Here is a 14,036-nt window from a genome sequence, read left to right as displayed (position 1 = left end):
TAATTAGGCGCAAAAGTCTGAGATAACAATACTGCTTTTCAACGTATCATTAGACAGAGGTTATCATTGAGTCAAATTTCTGTCCGGCTTGTATGACAATTTTGTATTGTTTGATAAAAAAAAAAACATCTACACAGCAACTAATGTTACTTACAGTTCAATATTTGTTCTAATTCAACTTGACAATTACATCCATTGTCATTGAATTTGATTGATGCAGAAAATTATTAATTCGCATTTTGTGTGTCTTACTAATGTTACTATTTATCCGTTGGCTCTATTCTATTAATAAAACCAACCACGTGCTCACATTTTTCTTGAGCTCAACCCTATATCACAAGCTAGAATCCAGGGGGTTTCTAAAATGTTGACAAATTCATTGATTAGATTGTCGTATATTCATTGTATTGCAGTGGAAGCGATTTGGTTTCGTGGTCGCGCTGATACATATCGGCAAGATAAGCTAAGCTTCATGCGTCTACTACTCCCGTTGTAAGGTGTCTGCTGTAAGAGCCGAGCTTCTCTAAATACCATTTATGAGTTTGAAAATCGCTTCCCGGTGGTTCGGGACCAACCTAAAGCTATATACTCCGTACACAATTACTTTTGACTTGAGGAATATGCGGCGCAGAGAAATGGAGGAAAATCAGTCAATTACAGTGATGGATATAGTTATAGGTAGAAGCGCAGTTGCCAATTTGTCGATTAGACTCAGTCGACTCAATGCTTTCAGAGAGGAAACTTAGTATGTTTAACATGAGCGCTTGAATACTCACTACAAATTAGAGAACGCTGACCGGTTCAGAACGGTAACATCGCCGCCGTTATATGGCTACCGCTGTATGTAATTTTGTACGGTGTATAGGTCCACTCATCTATCATCATTATCCGTCTCATCATTACCCACACTCAAGCCTATAAGCTCATTCGGGCATCATCCCTTGCAAGAAAATTTAGTTAATATGCCCCAAAGACTAAATTTTCTGCTTCATTCGATTTGCATACAACCATTCACTTAAGCGTTAGCCAAATTCGTTTAAATGACTATTATGATTATTGAAACTTATGAAATTACTAATACCAACACACCTTGTCTCATTGATAAACAGCTCAGTGTTTAACTCTTGATAATATTTTATCATCATAATACTAGGAGACGCTTTTACCAATGATTTGACTACCCATTAAAAAAATTCATTTCTAAATCTATTTTCACGATGATAATTATGGTATTTCTTTCTGTGTTCTGGATAGGATATAGTTTTTTTTCAATAACAAGTAGTATTTCGAATACTGTACAACGAATCTGTACTTGAATATTTGTTTTTATTTAACATTAATTTTTTCGTTTGATTTTCAGGCATTTTGTGTTTTTCTGACTGTATATAATAGAAAACGTGGCCTTTGCACTTCGGGACTTATATTTCTGTTCTACTTCTTGCTAGCTATTGGCGGAGTAGCACAATTTCGTACAGAAATAACTAGAACTATGAATGAGGTGAGCTCTTATGTTAATAATAGTCTATTTTTCAATTAATGGTTGAATTTTTTCATTAATTTCAATGAAATGCCAATCTTAAGTGAAGATAATAATAACTTATTAATTATAAGTTTTCATTGTAGATATCATTGTTTTATTGCTTTATTCTCACTTTTTAATACTCTTTTCGCTTTTTTATGCTCCTATTTTTCTTTTCTTCTGCTTTAGCATTCTATTCTTTTTTGTTATTTGTTTTTTGGAGTTTTCAGTTCATTCATTATCTTGAATCAATTGAAATATTTTCCATCTCCCTCTAACTCGAACGAATTCATTGATATTTTAGTAATTTAATTCGTTCTACCATTAGATAATTTAATCAATTCTCAATAGATTAACCTTCTAAATCCACCATTTTTGTAGTGATTGAAAATAAGGAGTTATAATAGATTATGCAAAGTTAAGTGTATTACTAGTGCTTTACATGTTTTCTATATGATTAAATTAATCTGTTCAAATTTTAGGTGAGAAAATTGTTTGGTGAGATATCTAATATTGAGATGATTTATATAAATTTCATGGTTCACTGTCAATGATTAATGAACTGGAAAAATATGAAACTATAAATTCCATTAAAAGTCTTGAATTATGTAATTACCTACTCGAACTGAATGAAATTTGTTTTTATTGAGTACATCGTCGAATTGAATTGTCATACATTATTTTTTTATACATTATTGAATTGAAATTGATAATTGAAATTTTGTTGACAGAATCTTCCATTTTGAGATTACAATATACTTCCAATTGAATAGATTTGCAAATCAACGCAAATTTTAATTTCAATTAGTTTTATCTTTCTAAAACTGTTTAAAGACCTTTAATCTGGTTTACTCTATTTCCATCTCATGCACTCGAGAGGTTTGCCCTTGATATTGAATAGTTCTGGGTTATCACACATTTGTAAATGACAATGTTCACTGATTATTTTAGGTTTTTATGTCATTTTCTAGACTTTATTCAATTTGTGACATAAATTATTGAAACGTAAAATCGGCTCGTTTGATTAAGGAACCTTGGAATTTACATAAAAAACCGTGACGAAAAAAATCGTTAAATTTTTGCAAGTTTTTCATTGTTTCAATGTATTTTTTTCTATAATATTATCATATGTTGCTATGTTGAATATATAGGTAAGATAGCATGCACAACAATGCTGTACTTGATATTGGCAAAAACTCATATTTATGAAAATCTAGTTCAAACTAGATTCCTTTCTTTTTTGGTATTACCGATAAGAAATCCTTGATATTCGAGTATTCTTGAAAGAAATCAACATCGACTACATATCCTCAATTTGTTGAGCATATTGTAGGATTGAACATGAAGATCTGAAAACTACTTGAATACTTGATAATACATTGGATTCGCCGTGTCTTGTCCCGACTTACTAAAAGCAATTAATGCAGAAACTTTGACAAAAGATTCTGGATTGTCAATATTACTATTATAAAAAATCACCCAATGTATTCAATATAGTTATTAGAATATTTTAAAAAATGTAAATGTTTCTTGTAGAAAATTGAGTAATCCACTCCATTCAGAAATTAACGATTTCTTGAAGAATGAACAGTTCAATGGAAATAGAGAAACTACATTACACTAAAGTGTACTTATTATAACTTTGACTATTATGAATTGAAAAGAAATTAATGTTTTTGCCATTACGGTACTTTTTATTCTAGTTCTATACAGTATTTCTGAAAAGTTTATTGATGATTGTTTCTTTTTCAGGGTGTGGCAGAGGCCTTCTATTTCTACAGTTATGTAGTTTACTATCCAGTTGTATTGCTCGTTCTATTTTTAAACTTTTTCGCTGATGATAAACCAAAGTTCTCCGAATATCCGCCTTCTGAGGTGAGTTATAAAACTACTATATTGTTCGATTTCTATATTTTCAAAGTTTTCCTTGATTTTGATAATTTATTTAAACAGAGAGTATTTTTTATCAGGTAACTTATCAAAAATATTCTTCATGATCTTAAAAAATACCCATATTTAAAGAGCTCACCCACTGAGTAATCCAATATTGTTTTGAAAGTGGATGAGGAGACTTATATTCTCTCAACTTTTGTGATAATTTTTCAATTTGTTGAGTGTGAAGAACACATTTATCTATTAATCATCTATTAATTTTATATTATACTAGCAGGTAACCCGTGCTTCGCAAGGGTCTTTTTTAAAACTCAACAAACTGAAAACTTGACTTGATGAAATCTAGAAGAATTAAAAATAGGCCTATAAGAAACCTCGGTTGATTAAGAATTTATATGCAACATTTCAAGTAAATCAGTCCAGTAGTTCGGACGTGATGATGCGTCAAACATAATTTTCCTATCCTTCATCATGTATCGAAATCATGTATCATATGACCACCTTCCAATTTAAAAAAATGAAGTTGGATTCAAAATGGCGGTTCAAAAATGGTGGACGAAATTTGGGTGTGACGGAAAACCTGTTTTTATTATTCGAATAGGATTCCCAATCATCTTCCAATTTCCCTTTTTACTTTCCTTGCCCTATTACCATAGGTAAGGAAAGAATTGCTTTCCGAAAAAAATTAAGGTACCCCAATTTCTACATTCCTATACGTTTCAAGGTCCCCTGAGTCCGAAAAAGTGGTTTTTGGGTATTGGTCTGTATGTGTGTGTGTGTGTGTGTGTGTGTGTGTGTGTGTGTGTGTGTGTGTGTGTGTGAGTGTATGTGCGTCTGTGTACACGATATCTCATCTCCCAATTAACGGAATGACTTGAAATTTGGAACTTAAGGTCCTTACAATAAAAGGATCCGACACGAACAATTTCGATCAAATGCAATTCAAGATAGCGGCTAAAATGGCAAAAATGTTGTCAAAAACAGGGTTTTTCGCGATTTTCTCCAACGATTTTGATTAAATTCATACCTGGAATAGTCATTGATAAGATCTATGAATTGCCACAAGTCCCATATCTGTAAAAATTTCAGGAGCTCCGCCCCATCTATGCAAAGTTGGATTTCAGATTCCCAATTATCAGGCTTCAGATACAATTTAAACAAAAAAATTCGAGTGGAGAAGATTGAGCATAAAAATCTCTACAATTAATGTTGAGTAACATTTTCACCTAAAATTGAAATTAAGCTCGAAATTCGAGAAAATGTGATTATTCAATTGCAAACTGTTGGCAACTGTTGATTCTATTAAATTATTCACTATGAAGAGATATCAGACTTCGTATGTCTCCAGCGTTATTGTCCTGTCACCAGCTGGCTTAGATCTTTGTTTATAAGTAGACTTGTGATGCGCGTGAACACTAGCGTCAGGTGATCAATTCTAATAACGGCAAGGAAAGTTGTGTGAGTGCGCCACACCAGATTTTTGAAAAAAAATGTTCAGCTCTTCCATACAATAACTGGAAGCATGTCAAATTGAAAACTTGACAAACTGAAAACTTGATGTGATCAAATCTTGAAGAATCGAAAAGAGGCCTATAACCATCCTCGGTTAATAAGGAACCTATATGCAAAATGTCAAGGTAATCAGTCCAGTAGTTAAGACGTGATTATGTGTCAAACATAATTTTCCTATTCCGTACGTGTACAAGCCAGTTCTTTCCTTTATTGTAGTATAGATTATTATGTTGCTTTGATCTGTGATCAGTATAAATGTCTTGTATCATCTAAAGGTGCGACTACATAAGCTGAACCGAACTTCGAACCGCGCACCAAACCGTGCATTCCGCCGAACATCGTGCCTTTCAGCGAACATGAGCATATGCTTCATAAAGTTAAAAATCAGCTGTTAAACATTCGCCGTACCGTACTCCGAACCGCTCACCGTGCCGCTCGCCTTGCTTTAACTTTTCGCCGTACCGTACTCCGAACGCTGAACTTTACAGTCAATCAGAGTCCTCCATTACAATTCGCCGTGCAGTTCGCTCTACAATCAATCAACAATTTCATCAACTAACCATAAACTGACTGAAATAAATACTCCAATTTCCATGTATTTAATTGATAGAATTATATAAATCTACAGTGTAGATCATATCTGAATTCACTAAGAGTTCGATTGTTGCTGGCAAGAAACATGTTATTCAACGCAGAAATCATTGTTATTTTAAAAGATAGGATAAGTTGAATAGTTTCCCTTTCAGAGGGAGTTTTGACAACCCACAAAACTCATTTTTCACTTGAAGAAATATCGAAAAGGTGCATAGGACCTTATTTTTTTGTTCAGCTTGCCAAAATACCCCTCATTTCAATATTAAAATTTTCGACTGACTGTACAGTGAGTCAATCATTCTATCAGGGCTCAAATAATTTTGGGACTGTAAATTGAATAAAAATGGAAGAGAATAATTTATTTATGTAAGAATATCAGCACCTTTATTCAAAGCCATATTAACTGCATGCGTATTCATATTGCCGATACATCATTGATAAAACTGTATACGTTTATTTTGCACTTCGTCTCAAAAAACTGTTCTAGCTGAAAAATTGATAATCCATGCCACATGTAGGCCTATACATTGCATCAGAACAACGAAGTTTCAAAACTATGTTTTTTCTAAACAGATGTTTTCGAGATTATTTCTTTGATGCAGCAGTTTCACATTCACCATATTATTATTATACAGAGTTTGTGAAAATAAAAATATAATTATTAAAACAATACTATTATAATCTTAATAGTAATAATAATAACAATATTATTTAAAATATTTATCAATACTATTATTAAAACAATATTATTGAGGTTAAGTTGAATCAGGTAGAAAGCAATAATAGAACAGCTGTTTTTTTTAATTTTATCATATGATTTGAATGTGAAATCGCCGTATGAAATCGTATCTCCCATAATTTGAACAAATTTGAACATTAATTATGAAAAATCTAGAAGGAAAATTGAAATTTGGACTTCGAGGTACATGAGATTGATATTAGAATCTATGTGCAAAATTTGGAGATCTAATTCATTTCCGTTTTTCCGGTATGCAATCCACAAGTTGACATTTTGATGCGTACACACTAACAAACGAACACACTAACAAACACAACCCTACTCTCTCTTATTATATAGAATTTTATTTTATATCTAAAAAATGAAAACAAAACAAAGTCAGAATTTTAGTCTAGAATGACATTATGAACTTGATTTGAGTATGACTAAAATACTGATGAATAGATTGATGAAATAGGTAATTGTCAACATATTTAACCCTTATTTATTCATTTTAGTAAGAAATGCAAAAACAGAAAGATTTATGAACAACAGCTATTTGTTCAGAAAGTTTTAATCCCTAATTTTAAATGAATAATCATTAATTTATCAGTTATAAGAACTTGAATCGAGCATGATTAAAATAGTATATCAAGGAACGGTAGGTATTAATTGACGAGGTAAATAATATGAAATTAAACATATTTAAAACTATTATTAATTTATTTTTTCGTTAGAAATTATTGAAAGATTCAACAGGCATATCTTCCTAAATAGTTCGAATTTTTCACAACAAAATCATTGATTTTTTATTCAGTAAATGTAGATTATTTACATTTTTATTATCAATTGAATACTTACTATTAACCATTTGGCACTTTTCATTCAGTTGAGGTGTATTTTCATAAATTGGCTCTTTTTATTTCCAGAACCCTTGTCCCGAAACTTTTTCATCGTTCCCGTCTAGATTAACATTCTCCTGGTTCAGCAAATTAGCATGGCTGGGCTACAGGAAGCCATTGGAAACAGGAGACTTGTGGCACATAAACTTCGAAGATTCGTCTTCAGGCGTCGTGCCAAAATTCGAGAAATTCTGGAACAAAAAGTACAGGAAAATTTTATTGTCGACGTAAGTAAATCTTATACAAGCAACCTTTAGTATTCAGAATTTTAGGAGTGAATATTTTAACAATAACTTATTCCTGTTAATATCGTAAGTCCAGCCACTAACACAACGTTTCATCAAAGGTTCGACTGTAATCTGTAATACTGGATTGTTCATTGGCCAGTGAAAACTGAAAGTTTCTGTAATTTGCTTCTGACGTATAGTGAGATCTACCTTATAAAGTCAGTGGAAATCATAGGAAGGCAGAGTTAGCAAATTTCATATCTCCACGATTTAGAATCTGTGTTGGGCTAGAAAAGGATCTAGTTATCAGCTTTGTCTAATGACAAACAAGGATAGCAAATCAATTTTAATCATGTGCAGATTTTATAATGTAATCTCACTGTAGGTGTGATACACCAAAGGATGTGTTAATGTTTCCTCTTTACATTGTGGCTTCGATAAACTTGGCAACAGATTAACAGTGCCAGTAGATTTACTTGAAAAAGTCACCTAAAGAAAATGGTTTAGATGCTTTAGCTATGGCTGCGAGAGAGCAACAGGCTTAGCCCAAAACTGCCCTTCTCCTAAATTTTATAAACAGTAGTCAAACATTTCCAGAAGATGAGCTACTTTCCATTTTCAAGAATTTTTAGTCAATTTTCTGTCCACAAATGAAAAAAACTAGAATTAGTAATTTAGAAGGATGAAACATTAAATTGAGAATTCAATATTAAACTTGAAAATCACCGAGAAAATCATGAAAAATCTGTGATGATGAATCGTCTACAATCTTTCCATTCAAGTTATATAGCGAATTACTTATTTGAAAAAACACAAATTGTTTGTTTTTGTATTCATATTAATATAATTTGTTATTCTATATTAAAAAGTTTTTAAAAGGTTTCTATAATATTATTTTACATTTATGTAACCCTGAATATATACGTTTTTAGAGAATTACTTATTAACTCAGCACTCCTCATTTTATTACTGTTGATGCAGAATAACTGCAGTGGAAGGTAACTTTGTATTTAGTTGTGAGTTTCTAGCTAGCGCACACAGCGAACGGTACTCTATCGCAAGATATAAAATTATTGTAACATGTGGTTAATCAAAAAAACTCAGTTTTAAGACTATTTGTATAATCACAATCTCAACTTCCATTTATGTTACTATTTTCACATTCAGATTTTGCATTGCAGTATTTTAGTTATTTAGTGCAATGAATAAAATAATTTTTTGAACTTGGTTCACACTGTTCGATTTTCAGTGAGGTAAACGACAAAGTGCCAACTTCCAAACGGTCGGGCAGTGTTGATTTCGCGGAAATCAACGACGGTCGCCGCGGTTCGAGCAAGCCGAGTGGTACCACCAAGCATCAGGCGTCCATTCTACCTGTGCTATGTGCCGCATTCGGTCCCAAATTCCTCTTCGGATCCGTGCTCAAGCTAGGCCAAGATCTGCTCTCCTTCGTCAGTCCGCAAATACTAGAGTAAGTCGATCACAATCTTATAATTTGTATATTCTAAATATTTTTATTACTAGAATTAATTTCAAATGAATTCATTCAATTTTTGTTGTTGTTAGTTACGACAACCATTATATTCACTGGATACATGTTTTCTTCACATTTGAATAGGGTAGAAATGATTGTGTTATCCTATACTATCAAACGAGCAATTTCTGTTTATATGTTTAAATGTTTGGATGTTTACATGTTTGTATTTCACCGGATCTCGAAAACTGCTCTAACGATTCTCACGAAATTCAGAACATAGTAGGTTTATAATATAAAAATTCGATTGCACTAGGTCTCATCCCTGGGAAAACTCGCTGAATGACATTAAAAGGATAATTATTATTCATCCTTGGAAAAATAGCTGATAATAATTATTTCATTGTCTGTTGATGATCGAAGTGAGTGAGAGAGTTCATGTGTGTGGGACTGTGTCAAAATTATGACTCAGCTGTTGAACTTCTGTAATCATTCAATCAGGTACTTAGTGCCGGTTGCAAAAAAGCCGTGTTATTTCTAATCCTGATCAATTCCAGTAGAACCATCTTTTTGAAATGGTCTTCTCTGAATTGGTTTACCTGAAATTATTCAGGATTAAAATTTAACCGGCTTTTTGTAAAACCGGGCCTTTGTGAGGGAAACTTTTTCATTCTTCTGGGAATTAATCTTAATTCACTGTGATTAGATAGAATATTTCTGTATGAACTATGAATATTATTATAAATATCGGGGCACCGAGCTTCGCTCGTTATTTTTATTTATTGATAAACAGAACACAATTCTCTAAAATTATCGTGTTTATATTTCACAGCTGGCTAAACGTCATCTTATGAAATAAGGGGATGCGATATTTTGATTTTTCACATACTCACTCACTCACTTTTTTACTATCCGCAGACGACAAAAGTCTCAGCTGTTTCAGCCAAGGATGAATTTTCCTTTTAATGTCGATCAGCGAGTTTTCCCGAGGATGGGAACTAGTGAAATCGAATTTTTATATCATAAACCTACTATGTTCCAAATTTGGTGAAAATCGTTAAAGCCGTCTTCGGCTTTAACATAAATAAATAACCAGATATAAATATAAAAATACAGAAATTGCTCGCCTAATATAATAGGATTTCTTCTTTCGTAATAAATTTTTTATGCTCCAGAGCGAAGCTCGGTCCCCGATATTTTACATGAACATGAATTGGTATTATAGACTTGAAACATTATTATTGAATTTACTAGACATTGCTTTTATTGTTATCAGGCGTTGTCATCCATTGACAGAATTATATGATTTAATTAATCCGAACATCAATGCTACAAATGATATTTTGTCAAATATGTGTGTGTTATACTAGAATTTTTTTTGTTATCATCGCTTGTTATATTAACTTGTATGAGGAGGTATTCATGATTTTCAAAATGTGGCAACTCTCATAGCTCTATACAATCCTTAACTTGGAATCACACTATCACTTCTGCTTCGTATTTTTTGTAAGTATTTATTAAAAATAATATTTGATGCACAAAGATAGCACAATATGATCTACTGTTCTAAGTGTTGAAAATGATAATAATTACATCCTGTAGCTTTTTTTCTTTTATGTTTTATGGCTAATACTGTGACTTTTGTAGAGAAGTGATCACTGAGTTATATACTGGAGTTATACTGATTGTGCAATTTTTATTTTTCAGTTTCATATATTTTTTCTAATGACAAAATGTCCTCATGACGAACCATATGTCCTTGTTCCATAATATGACGAACAAGTAGAGTAAAGTAAAGTTATCTTATTGACAGCATAAAATATTATAAATGTATCGAATAACAGATTCTATAAAGAATACTACGAGACATGTTGGCGATTTTGTTCTCAGAGGTGTGTCTCAGGTTGTCTACGAGATGTGTTCCATCTTCAGACCAATTCTCGTCTACGGGCCGATTGTGCACGAATATCAATATAATATGTGATGCTGCATTCGAGCTCTTTAATGAGTTTGGTAATCAAGTGAACGTGTTTTTGATTGGGATGCAACTTCACTTGAGTCCTATAATCTGATAAGAGTCTCTGGGAAGCTTTTAACAACAAACAAACAGTCGTCTCTAGATGTTGAGGTTCATTGTTATAGTGAGTAGTGTGTGTGTGTGTATGTGTGTGTGTGTGTGTATGTGCGGTCAAGTGACAGTGTGGTTGGTTTGGTTGTTGACAGGCTGCTTATTGGGTTTGTAGAGGGCAGTGAGAGTGTGTGGCGTGGCTACATGTATGCAGGCCTCCTGCTGCTCACTGCTATGCTGCAGACATTCCTGTTGTCACAGTACTTCAACTGCATGTTCCTCGTCGGTCTGCGCATTCGCACTGCGCTCATATCCGCCATCTACCGCAAGGTTAGCACCTGCAACTCAATTATTTATTAATAGTAATTTAATAGTACCCTTGAAAATGGCTTGATAGCCGAAACTAGTTGTTGTGGAAGATTATTATTGATTGTTAATAGTAATCTATTAGTACACTTGAAAATGGTTTGAATGTCAAAACCTAGTTGTTGTAGAACTGCTGGAATATTATTACTTTGGTCAATATTTGCAGTAGCAGAAGTCCATAGTTCTATTTATGTAGCTTACATTGGATATTTGAAAAAAATTATTACATAGTTGTTGTGTTTTATATAAGTGCTTGTATAAAAAGGTTTTGGAAATATTATTACTCTATTAGTTAACAATTCAAGTAGCCCTATTGATATACTTTATTATTATTTATTGTTTCGTTGTCACACAACAATATCGGGTCACCGATCTTCGCTCGTCATTTATTTATTGATAAACAGAACACAATTCTTCAAAATGATTGGGGAAGGACAAATAGGCACAGCCCAAAACTGTTCTTCACCGAATTTTGATTTATACACTATTAATGGTCCAAAAAGTAGATTATGTTTCATACCCTTGACTTGAATTCAGGTCCAATTTCAAGTCAAAATATTTAAAAACAGAAAAGTTCTAATTTAGATTGTTTACAAACCAAATTGAATAACAAAATAACACTTAAAACTGTAAAATAATGATTAACTTTGAATATTATGATATACTCTAATTTAGAGTGATAAACCATGTCATGTCAACAAATCGATTATTATGATAAAAATTCTAGATAATATTTCTCGCAATATACGGTAAGCTGATTGAATGATTACACAGCTGATCTCCCACACAGGCACACGCATCTTCTGTTATCGACAGACTACGAAATTATACAGACATCTGTTCTTCCAAAGATGAATTATCCTTTTAATGTCCTTCAGCGAGTTTTCCCAGGGACATAGTGCAATCGAATTATTATAACTACTATGTTCCAAATTTTGTGAAAATCGTTAGTGCCGTTTTCGAGATCCGTTGATCATAAATAACCAGATATAAAAATACAGAAATTGCTCGCTTAATATAATAGGATAATTTTCTGAGTTGCACTCATTTGATTGGTGACTTGTCAATTGCTATAAGTAGTTACTATAATGGCTATTTCCTACATTGATACCAATAATTGGTAATTATTACAGTATAGACTTGTTCCAATCAAAAATATACATTGAAAGCTCAATTTATGAAATCAAGGTGCTTTATTTGAAGATCAAGTCATTCGGTTATAGTTATTTTGCTGATGTTTTACTGTGTGCATCTGGAATTTCCTTCATTTGTAACTGTCTGCTCATGAAATCTCATTGAAATCAGCTTTGAATAAAAACACTCTAAAACTCTAACAACTTGAATAGTTTTCTATTTTTTGGTTCCAATAATGTTCATTTGCTCATTCGTTCTAATAGTAAACAGATTTCAGTCTACACTAAATGATGTTAATGTTTCAGGCGATGGTGATGTCGAATTCGGCGAGGAAAGAGTCGACTGTTGGTGAAATAGTTAACCTGATGTCAGTGGATGCTCAGCGCTTCATGGATCTGCTCACCTACCTCAACATGATCTGGTCTGCGCCACTCCAAATTTTCCTCGCTCTATTCTTCTTGTGGCAAACACTAGGTAATAACAATTTAATTACTCCATTTTTATAAATCACTAGGTTTAACTTTCTGTACCATGGTGAAAATAATCAGACTTATTGTTCATTGGTTTTGAAGGGACGGATTCAAGGATCCAAAGCTTCAAAGAACCCCATACGTCAACCGAAGCTTATTGTGTTCCCAAGTAGTATGTTAGTTAAGCAAACCAATAACTGTGTCCTTTACAAGAACCAGGAGTTTTTCCCTATACTAACATCCCATTCATCACCTGGTTGCTTGTCGCAATCCAGTGTGATATGCTTGGCAGTCTCTTCAGACTGATTAGTCCTCGTGACCTACGTGAGTTCCACTCCTGGCCTTCTTTGAAGATCCTTCCGCTGAGGTAGGGGTGGTCAAGTTGCCTCTAGGGCGCCCGACCACCCTGGACTCAGCCTCTTGACCCACATTTGTGCCTGGACCCATCTCTGGTATCTTGGGTTTTTTCTTTATGCCCCTCCGAAACTTCGCCTCACCTCTCCCAAGAAGTTTTGCCTAAATGGCCGCCCTTCTTTGAGCAGTGGTGAGTTTTGGTCTCTCCACCAAAAACTCGTGACCTACGTGAGTTCCACTCCTGGTCTTTTTGTAAGTCCTTCCGCTGAGAGAGGGGACGCCAAACTACCTCTAGGACGCCCGGCCACCCTCGACTCAGCCTCTTGACCCACATTTGTGCCTGGAGTTTCACCCATCTCTGGTCTCTTGGGTTTTTCTTTTTCTTCTCCGATACTCTGCAGGGTCTAAAGTCTCACCTCTCCCAAGAAGTTTTGCCTGAATGGCCGCCCTTCTTTGAGTAGTGGTGAGTTTTGGCCTCTCCACCCACAAACTCGTGACCTACGTGAGTTCCACCCCTGGCTTTTTTGTAGGTCCTTCCGCTGAAGAAGGGGTCGCCAAATTGCCTTTTGGGCACCTGGTCACCCTCGACTCAGCCTCTTGACCCGCATTTGTGCCTGGAGTTTCACCCATCTCTGGTCTCTTGGGTATTTCTTTTTGCCCCTCCGAAACTGCCCTGATGGGGCAGATCCCGTGGGTTTGAAGGCAAGGCAACTTCTGGAGTTGCCTTGAGGTCCCTTTTAGTCGCCTCCTAAGACAAGTAAGGGATACTGTGGCTGAATTCTGGTTTTCAACATATTCTTGACTA

General features: G+C 33.9%; 1 protein-coding gene across 3 annotated transcripts in view; it reads left to right on the top strand.

Moving 5' to 3' along the window:
* Positions 1–14,036, top strand: part of LOC111055319 (multidrug resistance-associated protein 1) — a 79,699-nt gene that overhangs the window by 11,119 nt on the left and 54,544 nt on the right. For all 3 annotated transcript variants that reach the window (XM_039427819.1, XM_039427817.1, XM_039427818.1), the window contains exons 4-9: positions 1,361–1,498; positions 3,272–3,394; positions 7,166–7,365; positions 8,615–8,836; positions 11,063–11,237; positions 12,713–12,881. In XM_039427819.1, coding sequence (XP_039283753.1) covers positions 1,361–1,498; positions 3,272–3,394; positions 7,166–7,365; positions 8,615–8,836; positions 11,063–11,237; positions 12,713–12,881 — 1,027 coding nt within the window. The remainder of the gene's footprint in view (positions 1–1,360; positions 1,499–3,271; positions 3,395–7,165; positions 7,366–8,614; positions 8,837–11,062; positions 11,238–12,712; positions 12,882–14,036) is intronic.

The sequence above is a fragment of the Nilaparvata lugens genome, chromosome 5, assembly GCF_014356525.2.
Source record: "Nilaparvata lugens isolate BPH chromosome 5, ASM1435652v1, whole genome shotgun sequence".
NCBI classification, from domain to species: Eukaryota; Metazoa; Arthropoda; class Insecta; order Hemiptera; family Delphacidae; genus Nilaparvata; species Nilaparvata lugens.
Note: the sequence above shows the minus strand (reverse complement) of the source record. Positions and strands in the feature narration are given on the sequence as shown.